Source organism: Talpa europaea, assembly GCF_964194135.1.
Source record: "Talpa europaea genome assembly, chromosome: 13".
Lineage (NCBI taxonomy): Eukaryota > Metazoa > Chordata > Mammalia > Eulipotyphla > Talpidae > Talpa > Talpa europaea.
In genome coordinates this window covers 85142115-85167270 of record NC_140080.1, presented here as the reverse complement: position 1 = coordinate 85167270, position 25156 = coordinate 85142115, and the positions used below count along the sequence as shown (strand labels likewise).

At 40.6% G+C, this 25156-nt stretch overlaps 1 protein-coding gene across 1 annotated transcript; it reads right to left on the bottom strand.

Moving 5' to 3' along the window:
- Positions 1-11728: 11728 nt before the first annotated feature.
- On the bottom strand, positions 11729-24362 carry DYNAP (dynactin associated protein; the record flags this gene model as incomplete). The annotated part of the gene is made up of 9 exons (XM_084252060.1): positions 11729-11863; positions 14094-14240; positions 15517-15630; positions 16266-16375; positions 17275-17428; positions 18378-18608; positions 21388-21594; positions 22100-22321; positions 24276-24362. The coding sequence occupies 9 exons, from the start codon at positions 24360-24362 to the stop codon at positions 11729-11731; spliced, it is 1407 nt and encodes a 468-aa protein (XP_084108186.1).
- Positions 24363-25156: the final 794 nt, after the last annotated feature.

Sequence of the window (25156 nt, the reverse complement as noted above, 5' to 3'; positions counted from 1 at the left end):
TTAGATAAAACTCAACATGATAAAAGCCTCAAAAAACAGGAGATAGATGGAATATTCATCAAAATAATAAAGGCCATATATGACAAATCCATAGTCAACATCATACTAATGGCAAAAAAAAAAAAAAAAAACCTGAAAGCTATTCCTCTAAGATCTGATACAAATAACGATGTCCACTTTCACACACTACTACTCAACATAGTATTGGAAGTCCTAGTCAGAGAAATCAGGCAAAAGAAAGATATAAAAGGAATACAAATTAGGAAAGAAGAAGTAAAACTATCACTCTTCACAGGTGATATGATAATATATATGGAAAACTCTAAGACTACACTAAAAAAATAATTGAAATAATAAATCAACTCAATAAAGTGGCAGGGTACAAAATCAACCTGTAAAAATCAATTGTATTTCCATGTGCAAACAGTCAGAAGAGAATCAAAAAAATTCCATTCATGATTGCAACAAACAGAATTAAATATTTAGGGGAAATTTTTACTTGCTTTGGTAAAAGACTTATACAAGGAAAACTAATGCATTGTTTAAAAAGAAGAAACCAAAAAAATAAAGACATTCTCTGCTCATGGTTTGGAAGAACAAGCACAGTTAAAATGGCCACCCAACCCAAAGCAATAGAGATTCAATGCAATCCACATCAAGGCTTCAATGGCATTCTTCAAAGCTCTCACCCCTCCAGGGGAGCTGCTCCAGGTAGGTAGCAGTGACCTTCTGAATGTACTCTGTGGCACTTGTTCTCTTAATAATGCTCTCATCCTTGAGCTGCCTCCACCGTGGTAGCTTTCCATCTTCATTTTAGCTTCATATATACTTCCCCTCCCATCCAAACTGCTCCCCCCACCCCAGGAAAAACCCTTTTTATAGCAGCAAGGGAGAGTCTCAGGGTCTTTAAACAAAAGGAACTGAGTAGCATATTCATAAATTTAAATGTCTCCAAATTTCAAATCTGTATATTCAACTGACCAACAATTTCATTTAGAGATCCACACACTTTGAACTCAGCATGTCCTATATTTTCTAAGTACTCTTCCTATCTACACTATATCCATTTATAATACCCACATTACCCAATCTTCCCAATAATCTCATGAGAGTATTACTATTAACATCAATATTTTAGGACAATAAAACTGAATTTAGAGGGGCTATAAATGCTCCAAAGTACCACAACTGGTAAAACACAAAGCCAGGGTTTAGCCCTGGTTCTATCCAACTCCAATGGTCATACAATATGACTCCCCTGAACTTAGGGAATCTTATCTTAATCTCTGCACACCATGGAACAGTATCTGACAAAAGAAGATCTACGATAACTGTTTGATCCTTAGATTACTTAACATCAAGACTAAAAACATACATGGACCCTACTCTCAAAGAGTTACTGTCTTATTTACAGAAAATAATACTAGCAAAATTCAGAAAAGGCTAACTCTGTCACCACTATTTTTTAACATTATTCAGAGTTAAGCAACGGAGTCAGTTATAAAATTAATATATCAAAGCCAGTACGTTTTCTTAAATATAAAAAATAATCACTTACAAAATATAATGAAAAATCCCATTTTGGGATAAAATATGCAAGCATCAATTTACCAAGCAATGGAAGAAAGCCACATGAGAAAAACTATAAAATGCTTCTGAAAAATATAAAATATGACTTTAAAAATGATTCAAGATATTGTTTCCAGATCATACAGGGCATAGTTTTTAAATGTCAAGTTTTTAAAATGTAGATTTAATACTATCCCAAACAAAAACCCAACATTTATTTTTAGAATATGGAAAAAATAGTACCAAGTTATCTAGAAGAATAAAAATACAAGAATAGCTAAGAACTATAAGGAAAAAAGAGTAATAAATTGAGATCTGTCCTTCCTGATACATATATCTGAGCAAGTCTTCTGCACAAAGGACAGACAATTTTAAAAAACATAATGAGAACCCAGAGTCAGAACCAAGACAATTTGGAATAAAAGTGACATTTCCAATCTTAGAAAAAATGAACTATTCAGAAATGCAAACTTTTGGATAAATAAAATGAGATTCTCTACTTCATGTATCAGTTTACTTTTTGCTACATAACAAGGCAAGCTCCTAACTTTTGGGATTCAAAAAAACCCATCACTATGTACTTTTTTTAAGAACTCGCAATTTGGGCTGGATTTAGCAGAGTAGCTTTTCTGGTCTTGGCTGGGTTTATGGTGGCCTAGCAGGGTTCCAAGAGAGAGAGCAAGCAGAAGCACAAAGAGTCCCTTGAAGTCTAGTCGTGGAATGGCACACTGTCATGACCTCTCCATTCTACTGGTCAAAGAAAGCGGAAAGGCCATTCAAACTGAGCAGCACTATCACATCAGCAAGAAGGTCCCATAACAGGAAGGGTGGAAAATCCTTGCCAGGAGCAACCTCTGAGTCAGTAGGTGGTACTAACAACCAACTCAATGACACAGGATGGAGCTTTCCAGATGCCATCTCCTGGAGCGGAGGGGAGGAGATAATGGTGGAGCTGGGGCTTTGACAGTTAAATCATTGGGGCTTTAGGCAGTTAAAAAGCCTGAGGTCTGATGTTGTTGGGGCTTTTGAGAGTTAGACAGGTGGTGAGGAAGGCTCTACATTAAGAAGATGCCATGGGCCTCCCTGGTGGTGCAATGGGTTAAGCACCACACTGTAAAGCAATCCGCAGCCTCTGCAACCCGAGTTCGAGCCCCAGCCAGCCAGGGAGCTACCCACATGGCGCAGCAGACCTCTCCTGTCTCGCCCCCTGCTCCCCTCAGCAGTGTATTTCAGTCAGTCTGCCTGTTCTGCTCCCCACTCTGTCTCTGGTGAATCCTCTCACCCCCTGCACCTCTGGCCTATACCCCCAGCTCCTGTGTGCATGAATGAATAAATCTTTAAAAAAATTTTTTTTTAAATGTTTCAACTTGAAACCTGGCTATTCCTTTTCTTTCTTTGCTTTTTAACAAATGAGGCAATTTAGTAAACAAGCATCATTTGGTCCAATGCTTCTCGTTGGCAACCACTACCTGTCCTGGGTGTCCAGTCAGGCCCGTTCTGTCCACGATGTGAGTCTGCGGTCGCCATCCGGGTCCTCGCCGCCATCTTTGTCCCCCCAGGGCTTCCAACACCCCTCAGGCCGCCTGTGGGAGCCTGGGCTGAAGAGGTGGGCTTGACGCCCTTGTCAGACGCACCCAAAGACTGTGATGATGGAGCAGCCCCAGCAATACCCTCTCGGGAGACACAGGCCCGCGGAGGCAGCAGCTCCTGTGTGGAGCCAGTTCTGACAGGGAGCGGCGCCTCGGGCCTGGCTGGCCAGACCACGTCCACCCCTCAGGGAATGTCTGCGTGGCGGGCTTTGCCGCAGGCTGCCCGGGGCTGCTGGACCTCCCGGGCTCCCGCCTCCTCAGCCGGTGCCGGCGGGTCTCCCGAGAGCTCCCCAGCTCCGCCGTCTCTGCAGTCCCGCGGCTGGTCACGGACAAGAGCGGGAGCGCGCGTGGGGTGGCAGGAGTTTTTCCGTCTTTGATGGACGATTCCTAAGGGACGTTTGCTGTATTTTCAGCACCTCGAGTAAAGCCTAACATTGAATGGGCTCTGGAAAACTATGGATGAATTCACGAATGGGTTCAAAAGGGTCTTCAGGGCCCTCCCTGGTGGCAGAAGGGGTTAAGCACCACACTAGGAAGCAATCCACAGCCTCTGCAGCATGAGTTCGATCCCCGACCAGGGAGCTACCCACATGGCGCGGCAGACCTCTATTGTCTCTCCTGCTGCTCCTCCCCTCAGCAGTGTATTTCAGTCAGTCTGCCTGTTCTGTTCCCTTTTCTGTCTCTGGTGAATCTTCCCCTGCATCTCTGGCCTGTACCTCAGCTCTTGTATGCATAAATAAATAAATCTTAAAAAAAGGGGGGGCCTTCTGTGAGCGATGGCATTTTGAGTGAAAAAAAGCAGCAGCCAGACAATTTCAGTACTGTTGATAACTTCCATGAACAAGTGCTGTCATTGGGGTGCTTTGGAATACAGAAGAGAATTTAGCCCCCCATGGGTGGGGGCTGTGAGGGTTGAAATGCCCGAGCCCGCGGACTGGTCAACGAGGTTCTCGAGGGGAGAGCAGCGACCTGAAGAACAGGGGTACACCACGGAGGGAGACACGTACACTCTTGGTTAAGCTATCGCAGGTCTCTTTTACTTTCGGTTTCGGCGGGGCTTTATAGCTGGGGACCGGAAGCGGAAGAAGCAGGCCAACAGTGCCTAGCCAATGATCAAACACATAACCTTATTGGGTGCGCCGGAAGTCGTCATGCGCACTGGGCCGAAAGGAGCACAGCCAATCACGGAAGGGGGAAGTATCCTGATGCCACGAGGTAAGGCGCCAACATTGAAATATGAAATATAGGTCAAGGCCAGCGGACCCAAAAAATTTTTTAAAAGTTGATTACAGAAGACGTCATCTGGTACCCCTCTGGGTACGTCTGGGTTCTCAGGCTGGAGGAGTAATCAGAACAGCATCGACTGGGTTATCAAGGGAAAAACAAACAATTTAATAACATACATGTGGAAAAACAAACAATTTAATAACATAATGGAGCAGACCAGAAATATTTATCCCGCATTTTGGGACCTGGATATCAAGGACAGAGATGGAGTGATTTCACATGACTGACCAGGAGAGAGTGAATTCATCCTTTTTCTGAGAATAAAGATGGGATTCTTAGAACGTGTTTACTGACCAACCTTGAACAGGATGCAACCCCCAAACTACCTTCTTCTAGGTCATAAAGGGAGATCAGTGCTTGCTTCTTGGATTAGGAAAAAGGCAGAAGTTTAGCATGTGATGATGATCTCTCCCTTGATTCAGGAAGGGAGAAGAATTTAGGCAAGGACAGAAACTTCTAGCCTTCAGGGCCATTCACTGCTCTCAATCCAAAACAATCTGCATCCTTTAAGTAATGGTGATGGATCCTCCTGGGATCCCAGTCCTTAACTTCTTTTCTCCAAACAGTCCCAACTTAAGTACAATGAAAACAGCGATTTCCCATCTTCAGCCTCTGCAGGGTCTTCCTATATGTTACAAAGGAACAGTACTCCAGCATCAACACTCCAGTTTCTTAAAGCTATGGTTAGTGCAGAGTATAGAGGAGACACCACTTGTAACTCCTAAGTATAGCACAAAATTGCTGTGGGTTTGGGGTTTTTTTGTTTTTCTTTCTTTCCTTTTTAGACTTTAAAAGCAACAATACTATACTGCTGAATAATTTTTAGCCATTGATAAATTACTGTCTTTGGGAATCAAGTTATATAGTAAGGGTAACTATTTTCCTTTTCTAAGACAGTTGGGTAATAAAAAGCAGCCTGATTACTCTTCAATAGGAAAGGATTAGAATGTGAACAAAGAAGGTTTTTATAACCACCTTCCACTATTTAGAGGCAATAAGGAATATTCAGTGGTTATTTACCTAACCTGCAGTTCTTCTATTCAAACTAATTCATTCCATTCAGTTATTCAAAGCTGCTGTTAAAAGGAAAGTTCTTTTAAAAGAGTTTTTGACATTTAAGAACGTTTTATGTACAATTCATACCATTTCAAATGAATCAAATGTGCCTGTATTATGGATTTTGTGTATAAAATTGTTTTTAAGGAGGTGAATCTGTTTTAAAGGAGGTGTTTTTCAGTCAAATGTCTGGGTTTTACCTGAATGATGCCAAGTAATCAGTCTGATTGCGCAATTCACTCTTAAACCTATTGATTTGGTAATAAATAGGGTAAATATACCAGAAGACTAAAAGCACTTGAATGCTAATGGACAAAGTTACCCTAGAGAGTCAAATGGTATGAAAACTAGAAATCAGCACCCCAAGGAGAGAAAAAGGGCTGAGTTAGCACACCCAAGTAAAGGTTAAGAAGATAATCCCATCATAAAATAATACCAACAATACATCCACTGACATGTCTTCATTAGATTATTTTTAAGATTTTTATTTGTTTAAAATACATCCATAGAAGACAGAATTTGTGTGTGTTCTGACTGCTCCACTATCTGGCTGTTTCCTCCTCTCTCCCTCTCCTAGGGCCTCCCTGTTCCCTGAGACACAACAATATTGAAATTAGGTGAATTAATATCCCTACAATGGTGTTTAACTGTTCAAGTGAGAGAAAGACATAGATTTCTCTCAGAATCAAAAGCTAGAAATGATTAAGCTTCATGTGATAATCATGTCAAAAGCCAAGATAGGCTTAAAGTTAGGCCTCTTGTAAGAATTAGCCAAGTTGTTAATGCAAAAGAAAAGTTCTTGAAGGAAATAAAAAGTATGACTCCAGTTAACACGTGTACAATAAAAAGTGAAACACTCATCGCTGATATGAAAAAGTTCTAATGGTTTGGAGAGATCAGACCATTCACAACATTCCCTGAAATCTAATGTGCAAGAAGCTACCTCAAATTATCCAGAGACTGTAGCTATGATCATTGATGAAGGTGGCTATGGTGAACAACAGATTTTTCAGTGTGGACAAAACAGCTTTATATTAGAAGATCCCATCCAGGTCTCTCAGAGCAGAGGGAAGTCAGTACTTGGCTGCCCAGACCACTGATGAAAATGCACAGGAGGGTGAGGATTTCATGCCTGCTAATACAATATCCATTCTGCAGCCCATGGATCAAGGAATAATTTTGACTATCAAATCTTATTATTTAGGAAATATATTTAGTAAGACTATATCTGCAACAGATAACAATTCCTCTGGTTAAATCTGGGCAAAATCCTTTGAAAACCTTCTGGAAATGAGTCACCAGTCCATTAAGAATATTCATAATTTATGATAGGAAGTCAAAAGATCAACATTGACAGAAGGTTGAAAAAAGTTGATTCCAACTTTCATAGATGACTTAAGCGTTTCAATGGTTTAGTAGAGGAATTAGCTGTGGAAATAGAAGAGAATTAGAACAAGGAACAGTCTGAAGATGTTACTGAATGCTGCAGCTTCATAAAACTTAACCGCAGAGGAGTGGCTTCTTATGGGTGAGCAAAGAAAGTTTCTTGAGATGCAATCTATTGAAGATGCTATGAACAAAATGACAGAGGATTTAGTGTTACATAAACTCAGTTACTAAAGCAGCAACAGGGTTTGAGAGTATTGCCTCTAGTTTTTTTTGTTTTTTTGTTTTCTTAAAGATTTATTTATTTGTTTATACAAGCACTGGGTACAGTCAGAAGCGCGGGAGGGTGAGAGAATTCACCAGAGCCAGAGCGGGGAGCAGAGCAGGCAGAAGGACCAAAGTACACTGCTGAGGGGAGCAGGGGGCAGCAGGAGGGGTCTGCGCGCCATGTGGGACCCTCCTCTGGTGGCCGGGGAGCAGCCGGGGATCGAACTGGCGCTGCAGAGGCTGCGGGCAGCTTCGCAACCCAGTGCTCAACCGCTGCGCCACGGGGAGGCCCCTTGACTCTAGTTTTTAAAATCAAATCCAACTCTGGATAAAATGTTATCAAACAGCATCACATGCTACAGAGAAATCTTTCATGAAAGGCAGATTCTATCAATGTGGCAAACATTGTTTTCTTAATTTAAGAAATTGCCGTGGCCACCCCAGGCTTCAGCAGCCACCACCCTCACCAGTCAGCAGCAATCAACATCAAAGCAAGACCCTCCACCAGCAAAAATATTGAGGGAGGAGTATGTCCCAAGCGAACTCTACCCACCAATGTTTTATGGATTCCATCCCCACCTCCATGGCAAAGTGATCCTAGGCTCCAAGAATTACAACTCACATCATGGCAGGAATCTACCATGACTTGACTTCCTGAACGGGGGATTGCTGGGATCTAGGAATCTAAGGATGAAGTTGAGCAGCCAGGTTTGGTATAAAGCTGAAGACATATGGGCCTGGAGGGGGCTTCGTTTTTGCCTTCCTTCAGAGTGTTCTTGGGGTCCCAGCTCTAACAGTGTTACCAGTAGGATGTATTCACCAGTTAATTAATTCTCTCTCTCTCCCTCTCTCCCTTTCTCCTTGGGTTGCCCCTCTTTTCATTTCCCTTTGTAAATAAACTGTTTATTAACCTTTCCTATTTCTTAATAAGTTGGGTCTTATTCTAAGTTTCTTTTGAAGTATGCAGGTGAGGACTCAAGGCCAAGCCGATTCCTTCTGGGATTGTCCTGTAACAAAAAGATTATGACTTGTTGAAGGCTCAGATGATGGTTAGTATATTTTAGTAATGAAATTTTTTTTTTGCAGGTAAAATGTTTCTTTTATTTTTATCTTTTTTTATTTTTATTTTTTTATATAAATTTTTTTATTTTTATATTCCCCATACAATTGCAACCCCCTTATTTGGACCCCAATCCCTCCCCTCCCCGCCTCCCACCCCCCATAAAGTGTCTCTGGCTCATAGTTGTTTGTTGATTTTGATTTTTACTTTCTTATATTCTTTTTCCTGGTCCCTTATTTAAGTTTTCTAGATTCCTGCTATGGGTGAGACCATCCGGTATTTTTCTTTTTCTTTCTGGCTTATGATCCCTTCCAGCGCCATCCATGTTGCTGCAAATTGCATGTGCTTATCTTTTTTGAATGCCGAGTAATATTCCATGGTATATATGTACCACATCTTCTTGATCCAGTCATCTATTTTTGGGCATTTGGGTTGATTCCAAAGCTTAGCTATTGTAAATAGTGCTGCTATAAACATAGGGGTGCAGGTGCTCTTTGGAATTGATGTTTCTGTGTCCTTTGGGTAAATACCTAGGAGTGGAATTGCTGGATCCTATGGAAGCTCTATGTTTAGTAGGTCCAGAAATCTCCACACAGCTCTCCATAGTGGTTGGACCAGTTTGCACTCCCACCAACAGTGCAGAAGAGTTCCTTTTTCTCCACACCCTCGCCAACATTTGTTGTTGCTAGTTTTTTTAATATGTGCCATTCTCACTGGTGTCAGGTGGTATCTCATGGTAGTTTTGATTTGCATTTCCCTGATGACAAGTGATGTTGAACATTTTTTCATATGCCTGTTGGCCATTTGCATTTCCTCTTCAGAGAAGTTTCTTTTTAGCTCTTCTGCCCATTTTTTGACTGGATTGTTTTCTTTGTTTTTGTTGAGTCTCATTAGCTCTTTGTAGATTTTTGTGATCAGTCCTTTATCTAGTAATGAAATATTTTAAATTAAGATACAAACCTTATTCTCTTAGATATAATGCTATTGCATACTTCAAAAGCTTCAGTACTTTGTGAACAGAACTTTAATATGCACTAGGAAACCTGAATATTCATGTGACTCACTTTATTGTGATTATCACTTTATTGTGGTAGTGTCACTAAGGTGTGCTTGAATCTTTAGGTGATGACATATCATATGTCAAGGATGCATAAAGGGAATACAATAATGTTTCAAATACTTTAAACCATAAAAACAAATTTTAGGGGCCTCCTTGGTGGCGCAAGTGGTTAGGACGCAACCTGTGAAGCTGTCTGTAGCCTCTGCAGTGCGAGTTCGATCCCCAGCCAGCCAGGCAGCAACCTGCATGGCTCAGAAGACCTCTCCTGACTCGCCCGCTGCTCCCCTCAGTAGTGTACTTTGGTCAATCTGCCTGTTGTGTTCCCCAGTCTGTCTCTGGTGAATCCTCTCACCCCCCCCCCACACCCCTGGCCTGTACCCCAGCTCTTGTATGCATAAATAAAAGAATCTCTTAAAAAAACACAAATTTTATTCAAAATTACAATGACAAAGTAATGTAAAAGATGCATAAAATATTAATTAAAAGGCCAGATAGTAATTTGATACAATACTTCCTGATACAAGAAAATGTATTGTGAATTGGTTATTGTATACTTAAAAATCTGTCTACACACATTGTCATTTACCTTTTATGACTGTTTCCCCTCTACATGGACCTCCTTCCATATGCCATTTGCCTTGTGCTGTTCCCTGCATTTTCTCAGACCCATGCCTCCTCCTGGAGATGACCCTTCCCCTATATAAAGCCTCTTCAAAACAATACCACACCACTACAGAACTACTGTTCCCGCCAAGGTCTAATCTTGACTGGTTCTACTGGAAAAGGGCATGAAGGTATGCACACAGTTAGGTGGTTCAAAAAGATAACAGGCCTTTTATAATCTGATTGCATACATTAAGTAGGTAAATGTGATCCATTCCTGATTCTTATTATGTTCTGTACTTGTAGTCAACATAGCATGATAAAGAGCTAGAGATAAATATGGGAGGGGTGTGATGAGACAGAGATTGTGGCTCAGAACAAGCATCCTAAGACATCTAAAATTCAATTGAGTATCCAGGAAGCAGTGAAAGGGGGTGGTGGTCAAAGGAATTAAAACCAGCTATATTGACTTGAGAATTGTATGCAGGGTAGCCCAGAACTGGTGGTGACACCCGAGCACGAAGCAGGAGCACCAAATGACTGTTAAACTGGAAATGAAAATCAAGCACAGATTCTATCTGAACAAATTATTTTCTACTTAAGAACAATGACCTCCACCTTGGAGGCCTCCCTGATTAGCTTCCCACTGATAAAAAGATATCCTGGAATCATATACATAGCCAACATTTTCAGTAGAGTAAGCCATGTATTTCTCAAATGCAGGGATGACTACTCTTCATATGCAGAGTTGATGATGTGACCAATGAAATACAAACACATTCAAAGATGGTATTCAAGTCATAATTAGTTTACCATAACTACTTTCTCAGCTAATATATAAATATAGGAATAACTCACATGAGTCCTTGAAAATTTTGACCTTTAAAAAGTATCTGCATGGCAACAAGAGGGTTGAGAGTCACCAGGGTCTATACTAAATTCCCCAATCAGGGTCAGATGTACCTGGGTTCACTTGCTGATCTCTTTACTCCCCTTCACAGTGATGAACAGCAAAATACACACACGTGGAACTGTTTTACTGATGTGCATGTGAATGAATTTATATTTGGAGTAATACATTTGAAGTAGTGAGGGGCATAAGCAAATATATACACGTACTAAAATTCATACAAAAATAGACTAATTTATCAAAGATAGATCTCCAAAGATCTCCCAATCTACACAGAGTATCCTGAAATGTTCCTGTTACAGAGCAACCCCGATATAAAGCAGGTTGCCCTACTGTGGGTCCTCACCCGCGTGCTTAAAAGGGACTTATTAACACTCAACTGCAGGTACACACAAAAGGTTAATAAAAGGCTTATTTACAAGGGAAGGGGAAATGAGGGAATGTACAACTCAGGGAGAAGAGAGGGAGATAAAGTCTTAAATGCCTCCTACCCGTTCCGACCTGGTATCCCAATGGCACGCTGAGAGCTGGTGGAGAGCCAAGAGCCAGAGCCGGGAAGCCAAGAGAGAGTGACCCAAGGCCCAGGTGTCTGATTTTATACCAAACCTGGCAGCTTAACTCCACCCTCAGGTCCCAGCAACCCTCCTTTTGGTGGTGATGGGATTTGTAGTTCCCGGTGTCTTGATGGCTTTGGTCTGGAGTCGGGGTGGAGTCCACAAATCCTGTATGGAATTAGCTCAGGACATCCCTTCCCCCTAACATTCCCTTAACAAGAGTTCATGCCTATAATTATTATCCGTCAGAAGAGCCCACTCTTTGGGGCTTTGCACCTGCTTTTCCTTCTCACCCTATAAAGAGTTCCAGGTTCACTAGCCAAGCAGTCCTTCTTTAAAGGCAACATCAAAAGGAGAAGGAAAATAGATGTGAACTCATTGGCAGTTCTAAGGCAGGTTGATTGCCTGGTCCTCCTCGAATTTGGGGATCTTCATAAAGTCACTTTGCTTCTTGGAGAAAAGCTGGGCCAGGATGTGGTCTGCTGTAGCCTGGAGATAATCGTCCATGTCAAGGGTTTGCAGCTGACAGTGGAAACCAAAAGAAGATGTGTCAGCACCAAACTACTCAGGTTCCTACAAACACCTCATAGAAATCAAAAGCATTTGTGAGACTGCAGCATACGAGGCTGTGTAACTGCAACTGTGGATTCCTACAGAGGGCCCCGGTGTGCCAGTATTCTCTTGCCTGAGGGGGTTGGGGGAGAGCTTCCTTTTACAACTCTGAGAATCAGGTAAGTACGACTGAAGACTAGAGGTGCTGGGGTATCTGAAGCTTTTTTTAGAGGGACCTCCATCCTTCTAGATAGCTGTTCTCTTTATGGAGGGAACAGGACCCCCATGAATTGGGACTAGTAAGAAAGAGCTTCTAAGAGCACCGTGTCTGGAGGGACATGACAGACAACACTCACTGCCACTGACCTTGAGCTCCACAGCCAGACACTGGCCTCTCTCTCTGGGTGAGTAATCTCTGCCTCTCTGGCCTCCCTGTCCAGTCAGCTGGTTCAACTCTGCCTTGTCCCCTATCTCTGTCTTGTTTCTTTTCACTTTAAAAAAGCTATTTCTACTCTCTTGCTAAAATACTTATGGTCTTTAATTTTTTGCTCATTTTTAATAGTTTTCAAATGTCATTTTTATCCTTTCATATTTTAACTTGTTGGCCCTCTGGGTTACATTAAATCTTCTTTATTTTATCTCCCATGTTTATTGTAACTCTTAACTTTTTACCTTTGGAATATTTTCACATTTACATGAAATTATTGTTTTCTATCCTTATTCTCAACTTTTCAAACTCTACTTGCTACATATAACAAGTCTCTTTGTCTTTCTATTTTACTTTAATTTGTTATTATAACAGTTATGAGAAAGGTCACCAAGGAGGGAGCAGTAGCAGTAAGACCCACACCAAGGGGGGGACACTGGATCCCCCCCTTCCCCACAACTAACTTTCAACTCCACTTCTTCCTCACAGCACCCTCCACAAGCCTCATCTCCAGAAAGGTTTGGAGACCAAGGAATCAGATGCTGGTAATTTTCCCATCTCCTCTTAAAAGATGTGTCATCATGGGGCATGCTAGCACCCCTGGCAGGAAGCCTGTGGGTTCTGCCAAGTTCCTACTTTGTTCTTGCCTGGAGATTTTGCTGGGTCTCCTTGTTGGAAGAACGAAGACCAGAGAAATGTCTGCATGTTCCTGGACTTCCCTCCCCCAAGGGTGCCCAGTCAGAGTGTTTGTAATACCTATCTAGTCTCAGAAGGGAACCTAGTCCTCAGGATTTAAAAATATATATAAATCCTAATAGTTATGCTGTTCTTCAAACCCAATTATTCCTTCTGATTAAGGAATCCTGGAGTGTGTTTTTAGAGCAAATAATTCTTCTCAATATATGTTTTATAATGTAGATCATCATATATTAGATTTGTTTAGATGAAAAATGAAGGAATACTATTCACTACCCCTACAGTTTCTTTCCATTTACAGATCCTAGCCCCCATCTGTGCCAAGTCAACTCAGGAAGAATAGACTGGGCATGCTCACTTCAGCAGGTGAAGCTTCAGAGAGCATATTCTGTTTCTTTTCACCATAAAGTGTACAAAGACCTGCCTCAACATGGGGGACCTATCTAATTCTGGAGATAGAGATTGGGATACCCTCCTCTGCATAGATATTAGTCACATTCTTTAGTATCTGCTTTATTAGTAATAAAAATGATTTAATGGATCTCTATGTACTCTTCTTTGGTCTTTTCTCTTAGTTGGTTCAAAACTTGGGGAAGGGTCTCCCTGGTGGCTCAAGGGGTTGTCTCAGCACTGTGAAGCTGCAGCCACTACAGCATGAGGGTTCCATCCCCACACAGCCAGGGAGCTACCCACATGGTGCAGCAGACCTCTCCTGTCTCACCCCTCAGCAGTGTATTTCAGTCTGCCTGTTCTGCTCCCTGCTCTGTCTCTGGTGAATCCTCTCACCCTCCCCGCACCTCTGGCCTGTACCTCAGTTCTTGTATGTATAAATAAATAAATCTTTTTTAAAAAGGAAAGAAAGAACTTGGGGAATTAAAAGGGAATGTGATAAATTAGTTTCCTTTATAAGCAAATGAAAAGATTATTTATTCTCCCCCTCACACATTGACATAGTTCATTCATTTATTCATTCAACAAACATTTACTGGGCCCCCTATGGTGCAGACATAATGCTCGGCTGAGTATCCTGCGCATGACTGGCACTCTACAATCTCTGGTAAGCTGGCTTATTCTCACCTGACTTCCAGTGCTGAAAGCAAGAACGAAAAGCAAATCCTCATCACACGTGCTCTTGATGTAATGCTGGGTTCCAGTGGGGAAGAATACTACATCGCCAATGTGAATGTTAAACTCTATAGTACCCTGAGTAGTGGTGATGCCCACCTAAGGAAAGGAAAGAAGATAAAAAAACAAAACACTGTGTTGTAGTTGGCCGGATGAAAGCAGATCTTCATTTAAGGGTAATTATCAATTGTGAAGAACAGATGAGTAAGAGCACACAGTAATGTGTGCAGGGACTTCTTAGAACAGCTAATGAAAGACGGAGGCCATTTTTCATATAAAATCTCCTTAGTCTGAGACATAGCCCTTCCAGAATCAAAAGCGATCCTCTTTAAGCAAATGTCCCATAAAATTCATGAGCTTAATACTGCAGAACATCATTCAAAAAAAAGTCTCAATCACCTACTGAAGATTGTAAATTACATTCCTTAATTAGGCAGAAGATGAACAGTTCAGTCTTTTACTACCCTCATGCCCCCCTTTCCACTTGGCTGGGAAAATTCTGCCTGGGCGCTGTCTCCGAACAGTGTTCCTTAAGAGAGTTAGAGATGAAATGTGCACACAAATGCACAGAAAAACTCCAAAAATAAAATCTGATCCTTGAAATATAACTTGTGAAAGATTACTATGCCCTTTACTAATTTATTAAAGCCTCCTAAAAACATAAAACTCTAAAAACATAAAACTTTTGCTACAAAGCCACTTAAGAAATGAATTTCAGTCTGTTTTGATTCTTTCTGTCAAGACTGGAACAGGCAGAGAATAGAGAAGCCCATTTTACCTGTGTACCCCATCATAGATTTTCCCCAGGAAACCCTACAAAAGTCCAGAAGAACTACAGCCAAATCACTATGTCAGCAAGATATTCAGTTTGCTTTCCCTATGGTAACCATATAAATGATCATCTAAGATTCTCTAAGGCATCTAAGAGGTACTGGTAACAATTTCACCGAGAGGGCGAGTATACCTAAAGATGATCCTGGATAAATGGGGACATGTGGTCCCTTGTCCAGCCAGTCACTGAGCTACACTGTTGAGTGCTTTCACATTCTCCAAAGGACAGCACATTAAACCTTTGCATTATCTGCTAATACAAAATTCTGAAACTTAAGCAGGTGTTCTAGACCCTCCACTATAAATGATAACCTCTTTATCACTTATGAAATGCTCTTAGCCCTTCCCCAGGCTAGGCTCAAACTTGGCTGCTATCCGGTAGGGCCTGCATAATATCCTCTGTGGAAACTGTGCCCCAGAAAGCCGTTAGCACCATGTCTTTTTATAATACTAACACCTGAACCAAAACAAAGAAATAGCCCTCATTTGCTTCTTTTCTACATTAAAAAAAAAGTTCAAGAATCGTTATTCATAAAGAAATTACCTTTCCACATCCGCTTATGACATATCCCATTTCATTTGCATTAAAATGAAAATGTGGCTGTCGGAATCCATTGTTATAAATTCTGAGTGTACTCAAAGTGAGAGCATTCGGATGCTTGAAAAAGAAAAAGGAAAAGGAAATAAAAATTTTTAGCTAAATCCTACTCAATGATCTATGTAGTAATAATTATAACTAATATTTATGTAGCCCTCTCTGAGAACATGCAATCTTTTATGTCCTTTGCATTTATCATTTCACTAGTTCCTTATAACACTCTTATAAGGTTGGTGATATTATTCTCCCCATTTTACAGGTGATGAAAATAAAATCTAGTTGGTTGAGTAGCCATGTAACCTCAAGTTACATGGCTAAAAAGTAGCAGAACTGAGATTTGAATCAGGGAATTTAATGCCATTTATGTGATCTTAGACATTATGCAATACAGGCAGTGAGCATTTAAACGTGTCTAAAATCTCAAAAACATTGGTCTTTTCCTTAATGTAACCATCCCTATCAAGGAGTCGCCAAATCCACATTCAGGCCTTCATTAACATTGATCATATTGACCAATAATTGACTGGATTTTTAAGTTTCCTTTTGTTTAAAAACTGAACACAATCTAAATTTCTTTTTTCATCTTAGTGATTTTCTAAACATTTTCTCAAACAAAAGTTTAAAAAAAAAAGCTGAAAACAACCAAAAAAAGAAAAAAGAAAAAAAGAGATAATAAATTTTTCTTTTTCACTTACCTGACTCAGGAATTCACTAAAAATTTTTTCAGTGCTATTTAGTTCACTTTCATTTTTCCAATATTGTGCCTGTTGTATTATTCCTCCTGGAAATCGATATTCTTTTGAACCTGAATCAGACAAAGTTTTAAAAATAAATAAGATACAATATTTCAAAATGGCACTACAAAGAAGAGCCAAATGTAGTGCCAGTACAATACACAGCACTTCTAGAGTCACAGAAAATGTCTATGGTGAGAACTGAATACAGATCCCATATTCCCCTCAAGATATTGACAGGATATAGTCATGTACCATCCTACCTTCCAAATTCTTCTATGATTTCTCACACAGTTAGAAGAATAAGACTCCTTTACACAGACTTCAACTCAGAAGACCTGACCAGAAAACTTGAGAGTCATCCTCAACACCCCTCAGGTCAGTCAACGATCAAGCAGTCCTACTTCTTTAAATTCTCTCTGCTCTGTGACACTTCCTTCCTCTCACAATCATCAGAGTGTAGACACTCATCCCCTACTTGAGGGTCTGCAAGACCTCCCTCACTTGTCTCCCTGTCTGTCTTGGACCCATTCCTATACGTTCTCCACAATTCAGCCAAACCGGTCATTGCTTTAAATAACAAAACACGTTGTGTCCCTCCTCTGTTCAAAACCCCTTAAGTGCTGCTCCTTTCCATCAGGATACATACAGACTTGTGAGTAGGGCTTCTAAACCCTGCATGATTGGGCCCCCTCCTTTTTCATTAGCCTCTTTTCCCACAGTACACCTGCACCTTCCCAACACGTACCCCTCATACTTGGAAATCTTTTGCTGCATTCTCTTTTGCCTCTAGGCATTTTCTCACATTTCTTACTTGTGTTGAGAAATATGTTTTTTCAAACTTCTCTTTACTGTGATGTTGTATTAAAAAAACCATGTTACATCTCAATCTAATATATCTATAAAATTATATATATATATATATATATTCACTTAACTAATAAGGTTTCACAAAATAACATAACCATACCTTTAAGGTCAAAAAAGTATTTCCAGACAAGGTTGTCTGGTGACTGTACATAACTAGCATTCATAACTAGTTCTGCCAAGTTGGGAGGAAGGCTGATATCCTGTTCTTCTTCTTGCTTCCGGAAACTTCTAATGAAATTAATTCCACCTTCAGGCTGAAACACATAAGAAACCACCTATAATATCTGTGAAACATTCTCCAAGGTTTTAGTATCTGCAATAGTTTGGTAACATAAAGGTGGGTAGCTGAGGATAGAGTAGCATTGGTACCAGTGTGGTTTTCGGTGGGCTGTCAAAAGAGCTGACTTTATTAGTCTAAGACTTATAACAATTTTTTTGAATCCCTATATTTTGATTTTAAATATTCTGACATTTTATGGCCAATAGAAATGGCTACAAAATAGACACTGATCCCCAGATTTACCAGGACTTTCCCTAATGACTCATTGCTTCTACTTCTCCTTCTAGCATTAATTAGACCAGATATGCTACACACACAAAAAAAAATCTCAAAATCTTAATTAGGCTGATTTATAAACTTATTATGGAATCCCTTCCGGTTTCCAATCCTGGGTCATTACCAAGTCTTCTGACCACTCATGTGCATTGTCATTGTCTATCTCTGACCCTCTACACCCAGCATCATCAGCAATCCCTCTGGTGATCATAAAAATTCTCGAGAGTTCAAAAGCAGCTATTCTTGAGGAAAATTGTAGGGCCCTCTGCTTTTGATTAAGAAAACACAACTACATTATCTGTAGCAAACTTTTCCCTATGAATTTGTTAGTTCAGAGATGTAAATAATAGAAATTTTTATTAACTACATCATAATCTTTCTGCCAATTCATTATGCTTTTCCTTAGTAGTCCTTCATAAAGGAAAATAAGGAGCAGTTCAATTTCAACCAATTTCAAGCATTTGCATTTCATGTCTTTGGTAGGAACACAGGGTATGTTCTTGAGTTCATTATACATGAACTCAACATAATATAGGAACATGTTACCATTTTGACTGTTGCCCTAGTAACATGAATACTCAGGATCCCTTTGGGCCTACATAAGACATACTCTTACAGAGGATCTGCTTTCAGCAGTGGTTACAGACCTTAAGTGACCTGGAAGCAATGTCTTCAGGTGTAGAAAAAAATACATCATCAACATCTAGCGTCTGAAGTTCATCATGTGTGGAAAAGAAGAGCAGGAAAAAGCAGTCTTCATTCCCCACATTCTTTATCCAGTGCAATGTATTTCTAGGGAAGAAGATCACTTGTCCAGCTGTAACATTGTATGTGGTAGCTACACCATCTTCGTCAATCACTCCCACCCATGCTGTCCCCTGAAACATAAACAGAAAAGCACACCCATGTCACTGTAGAGCAGTGTCTCCAACATTTCCATTATCTCCCCACCCTATGAAATGTTGATACTGGAGATGTACTCTCCATACTCTATGTACGTAGCTGCTCATGTACTATACACATATCTACGCTTGAATCATAAAGAGTAAAATTTGTAGACCCCGCAAGAACCATTTTTTGCCTTTGGAGGCAAAATTACTCCTATTACCTCCACTGGTAATATAGAGTTCTGCATTTTTGTCTTATAATTGAAAAGCAGGCACATATGTGTGTTCATAAGTGGCCACACAGACACACGTGACTATGCACACAATGTCTATGTGTGTATATATACAGATGTGTATGTATTTTCCAGATAAGAAATGGTTTGCATACGATTTAATAATAATGTTAATATGCCTAGTGCTTTTACCCTGTGCTCAGATATTCTTCTAAGCATTTTATGATTTAGCTCAATTATTCCTCACAATAAACTTCTGAAGCAAGTACTGTTCTTTTCATCAAATTATAGGTGAGAAAACTGAATGCTCATTAATGGCAAAGGGAGGATCTGGACTTGAGCAGCCCAACTCCAAAGTCTACCCCTTTTTTTAAATGAGGGTCAGATCCCTATGGTGAGATCTATCCTCTGAACAAATTTTTAAGAGTACAGTACAGTATGTTGTTGAGTATAGGCACACTATGGTATAGCTGACCTCTAAGACTTAATTATCCAGTCAAATTACCTAGTCAAAATTAGTCAAATTATGTAGAAGCAGAGAGAAAGAATGGTTGTTTCCAGGGACTGGGAGGAAGTTCAGTATTTTTAACCCACACTGTAACATATTTGAATCTGTTTATATAGAATTGTATTATTTCTTTCATTCCCTAGTCTGTTCCTCAGTATTACCCTGTGAATAGGTAGAGAAGACACCAATCTTTGTTTTACCAGCAACTTTGAGTTACACAGCAGAGCATCTGCAGGGAGCGGGTGGGGGGGGGGGTGTGCAGCAAATGAAGTCTTTGTTGTGTGTACACAGACCCATACAACTTGAATCTAGAAGGATATTAAAGATGCAGGGGAGGGCCTCCCTGGTGGTACAAGTGGTTAAGCACAGCACTATGAAGCTGTCTGCAGCCTCTGCAGCATGAGTTCAATCCCTGGCCATCCAGGGTGCTACCCACATGGCACAGCAGACCTTTCTTGTCTCACCCACTGCTCCCCTCAGCAGTGTATTTCAGTCAGTCTGCCTGTTCTGTTCCCCACTCTATCTCTGGTGAATCCTCTCACACACCACCCCTCACCCCCTGCACCTCTGGCCCATACCCCAGTTCTTGTATGCATAAATAAATAAATCTTTTTAAAAATGATGCAGGGGAAATGCAAACCTCTAAAGAACATTCTTGAAACCCATATGCAGGGAACCACAGAAATGTGTATCTGCTCACATCAGGGTGCCATCTACTCCAGCCACAGAGCAGAGTGGCCAAGGGACACTCACTGAGGGGCCACACATGCAGGTCCCCCTGGCTGCCCTGCTTCTCGAAGAGCCTCTTTACCCAAGGCCTCCATGAAGATACTGCAAAAGTAATGTCCATGTCCTTCACGTCCGACTGTGACCATGAATGATCCTAAAATGTTCCTGGAATCTAGGGACTGTCCAAGTCTTGATTTAGAAGCTTAGGTTATAAACTCTCTCTGGACTTCTAGAAGAGCTTCCCCAGGTGGAACTGGATGCCAGGCCTGTTATCCAGTGGAACATGCTACAGAATAATTTCCCTCACCTGAAATTCCCTTCCCCACCCCACCCCCCGCAGAAGTACCCCTTAAGCAAAGTCCACTTAACTGCCTTTCCTCCTCTTATCACTGCCATTATTTACCCAGGGCCATGAGAACTGATTTTTGAGAGCGTATCCTCTTTTATATATGTTGTATATGCAAAAAAAGAGAAATCAGAAAACATGGACTTTGTGCCAGTGCAGCTGTCCTTTATCTTTAGGAAGATCACTTAATCTTTCTGAGTTTTTTTTCCTTCCTGAGAAATAAAGTTTTGGTCTTATCATAGATGAAACTCTAATCTCCCCTGTTATAAATTCTAAAATTGAAAGAACTGTTCAAGTACTACAAAAGAGTTTTATGAACAGTAATATACAAATGTGACATAAAATTGGCTCATCTATTTGCAAGATCACCAGGTTATGACCAAATTTTGAGGGCCCAGTCACTCCTGCTTGCTCGATGTCTGGAATACAGAAGGCAACTAATAAATTCTTTTCAGAACTAATGAATTATTTGAAATTCAAATAAGTACTCTCATTTCACCTCATCTCTCTTTCAGTCTCATTTGATTTCCAGAAAGTTCTGATGGGTGTGACCCACAAAGGAGCATCCGATTATCTTAACCTTAGGGACTCCAAGCTGAAAATCAACAAACTAGTTGCTGCTTTTTTTTTCCTTAAAGGAAAGCTGCCACCTGTTAGATCATTAGATCAGAGCTACTGGTTTTAGTTTGGCTCAAGGGATGAAACAGTGATCTTATTTTAGCAATAGTGTATGAAAAATGATTTCACACTGAAGAAAGAAGTTCAAAGTGAGGCCAAGAATAATGAAAACAAACAGATTAATGCTTTAAGACACAGCTACCTGATCTAATTGAATACAAAACCAAAGTCTTGGATGTTCTGTATCACTCAGTACGTTTTGCAATAACTAAAATAACAGCCTAAAGACACACAGTATAAATGTTTAAGTGCAGAATGCAGGCAGACTGGTTATACCTGTGCTAGATAGCCGTGTTCATTAGCATTGAAGTGCCAGTGAGGGGCCCTGAGGCCCTTGCTTTTTATTCTCAGGGTCCCCAGAGTCAATTGTGCTCTCAGACTGTTCAAGCTGGTGCCAAAGGCTTCCTCTTCTGCATTATGATAGTCCTTGACATTGCTCCTGTACCGAGCCCACTGGATTGCACCACCAGGAAACTCAAACACCTGAAAAGCCAAAAAGCAAGCAAGCATCAGCATGGAGGTCACCCCCACCATGGTCCAAAGAGTGAGGGAAGCCAAATGGAAAAGGCCGGCGTGTTGAGTTGAATACTGGAGCCCCCCAAAAGAAAGAGGAAGCAAAGTCTACAAGACTCCAGGTATAACAACAGTGGTAGCTGCGGTGCTATCAGTAAAGTGCCCATTAAACATCAAAAATTAAAACAAAAAAACCTGACTCCTATCTGGGCAAGAGAACAGAGGGATTTCCTTGTGCCCCTCTGCAATTCTCCCCTCCAGCCAGACATAGAACTATCTACTAATGAAAATTGCTGCCTTAGGCCAAAAGCAACCCTACTTCCCCTGCCTTTCCCTCTCACATCCCTTCCTCCAGATGGTCCACAGCTGCCTCCTTCCAATGCAGAGAGAACAAAGCTTAATAAACATGCAATGGAAACTTTGTTTCACTGAAGTTTAGAATAAATGATTCTTTTTCCTAGTTTGTGTGTCATACCTTGGATTTAGGTAAATGATTAAGAAACTTGAATTTTGGATCCACATCTTTCTGGACCATAGGAGTCTCTGTTTGCAGGGACTGCGCTTCAGGTGGTAAATAGAACCGAGAGTTGCTTATGTAAACCAAGCAGTTCGTCAGGACTCCTATAGCAGTGGTGATGGTACAAGCCAAGAGACACACAAGGAAGATGTTCATCAATGACCATGGCCTCTTCTTTTCCTAAGAGAAACGATGAAGCTATTATTCTCTACTCTTGATGCATTAGAAATATTGCCTCTGGGCCTCCCCGGTGGTGCAGCGGTTGAGCGCTGGGCTGCGAAGCTGCCCGCAGCCTCTGCAGCGCCGGTTCGATCCCCGGCTGCCAGCGAGGGTCCCACATGGCGCGCAGACCTCTCCTGCCACCCGCTGCTCCCCTCAGCAGTGTACTTTGTCAGTCTGCCTGCTCTGCTCCCCGCTCTGGCTCTGGTGAATTCTCTCATCCTCCCGCGCTTCAGACTGTACCCAGTGCTTGTATAAATAAATAAATCTTAAAAATTAATTAATTAAATAAATAAATAAGTAAAAGCAACATTAAAAAAAAAGTAATATTGCCTCCTTTCTCAATTTGGTTTATTTTCTCTTTTGCTTAAAAAAATGCATTGTGGGATAAATAGACTCGCAGTAAAATAAAACATATTCAAATATAAGTATAAACATCCCCCCCAAGTATCTGCTGACACCCAACTAAACAAGGATAAAAATAAACATATGAGGAGCTGGGGTACAGAATAAGTAACCAGAAAATTAAGTAACCAGTAAGGTTTGTACAGAAGATTCATTCCAATTCAATCAATTAGCCCGTATTCACCAATTTATTCACCTGAAACTTAAGGAGGTTATGAAGAGTAGTTTTTGAGAAACTTTTCGTTACAAAATGTGCACATGCTTTTACAAGGTCAGACATATGCATGGAGTAATGCATCAGTAAGAAGTGGCCTGAGAGGTCTCTCTCTCTTGTTCCCTGCCCTCCTTCATTTCAGCGGTTTCATTAAACTCCCCTCCTTCTGTGCATTACCCACATGAGCTAATAATCCATCTTCCAAATCTAAGCACAATATTTCCATGTATTTCCATGCTACTATTTTCTGGTTTCCTATCACAAATTCTAGGAAAAGCAAAATGACTCCAGTTCATGTGGACACCACCTTAAGTCCATGACTGATATTTGTCCTAGTCTGGGAAGAAAATCAAACTCCCCATCATTTTTTTGCATCTAGTTTAACCTGCACCTGTGACGCATTCCCAGACTTAATCATCTTAGTAGGACCAAGATGCACATGTCACATCCACTGGACACTTGGCGTCCGTAGTTTTACAAGCTTTTACTCTTTTGTTAAAAAATAAGCCTCCATGGTATATAAGAAAACCGCTGTCTCGGTGGGAGGCGTGCATCACATCTCAATTATACAGCAGCTCTGGCTCCCAGGACCCCTATATGTAAGCTGTGCTTAACCAGCTTTAAGTGTGATTAATAGACAAGCCTGCTTCTTGGATTCAGATTATCTTGTCAATTGGGGGGTACCTATTCATTCCCACAGGTGCATGCAAATATATGTTTAAAACAACAGCATTATTTCTGTGAGTTACAGTGCACATAACTGAAAGCTGCCAAGAGAATACACACACTGACCTTTGGGAAGACCAGTTTACCTTCATTCCTCTGACCGCTTAAAGGTCATTTATAAGCATTGATGTCAAAATCTCCCATCCCACTGTCCTCTGAGTTTTTGGCCCTTCTCTCTGAGCAGGCATATCTCTAATCACTAACAACTCTAATATACACATTTTAGTACTTTAACATTCTTAAATGGTACATTTTCTATAGCAAAAGCATTTATCAACATTTTCAGTTTACCATTGTAGAGGGATTAGAATAACAACAAATAATGCATTGATCTGAAGAACAACAATTACAGAGAGTTTGCATCAAGGAGTTAACGGAGGTATGAGTTGAGAGTTCATGAGAAACAAGGCAAATCAGGAAATAGCAAGAGCAGAGGATGCTGCCTTTCTGAAGAGGGTCACTCAAGGCGAGCTGTCTATAGATTTTTTTCCCCTAAATTCTGCATAAAGGATTTGTGATGTAATTCCCATCTCAAGGTGCTCAAACTCGAGATGTAAACCCCCATCTTACCGTCCCAGAGGTGGTGTTCATCTTCCCCACAGATGACAAAACCTTCCCCGTGGCATCTTCATGCATTTCAAATGCTAAGTTGTCCATTGGCAAAAAGGACAAGCAATTTACTAAGAAAGAAAAGGGTAAGAAGAGCTTATGGCTTTACAAAGTGGAGCTCCCTAAGGAGGAGAGAATGATAACTCTGAAGTAAGGCAGCTCTTATATATATAGCTGAAAGTTAAGGAAATGGACGGACGCTATCTCTTGAACCATTATCTTGATTTACAAAAAAAATCCCTAGGCAGAATTGCCAAAGTAGAGAGCAATAAAACAACAACTCAACTATTTGCTCATTGATGATGCACAAACTGATAAAAACAAGAACAGTTAACATTTCCTTCTTTCACTGTGTCCCAGACTCTGTGCTGTGACGTCAGTGTTGATGAATGTCATTTTGGTGATCAAAGGAAGAAGGGCAAATTAGTCTTCCCAAAGAGTAGGATATATATTCTCTTGTATGACTCAGTTATGTGGATTGTAACTTAGCATACATTTGTGTGTGGCTATGTGAACCAATTAAGTTCCCCCAAACTGATAACTATAGAACCTGGTGGATCTTTGTGCTTTACACCTATTAGGTGATTTAATTCTCATCCTATCCATTACCATGTTTACTCTTATTTTGCAAATCTAGACTGCCCCAAATCACACAGCAAGTTTTAGTGTTAGAGCAAAACACACTTTATCAAAATATTCTTCCATGACATTGGTTCAATTGTATGGGGAATATAACCAAAATGAAAATGCATACATTGTACAATGATGAAAAATGATGTAAGAATTATATAAAATAAAATATTAAAAAAAGTTTAATTGTGGGTGCTTTAGTTTACTTTGGT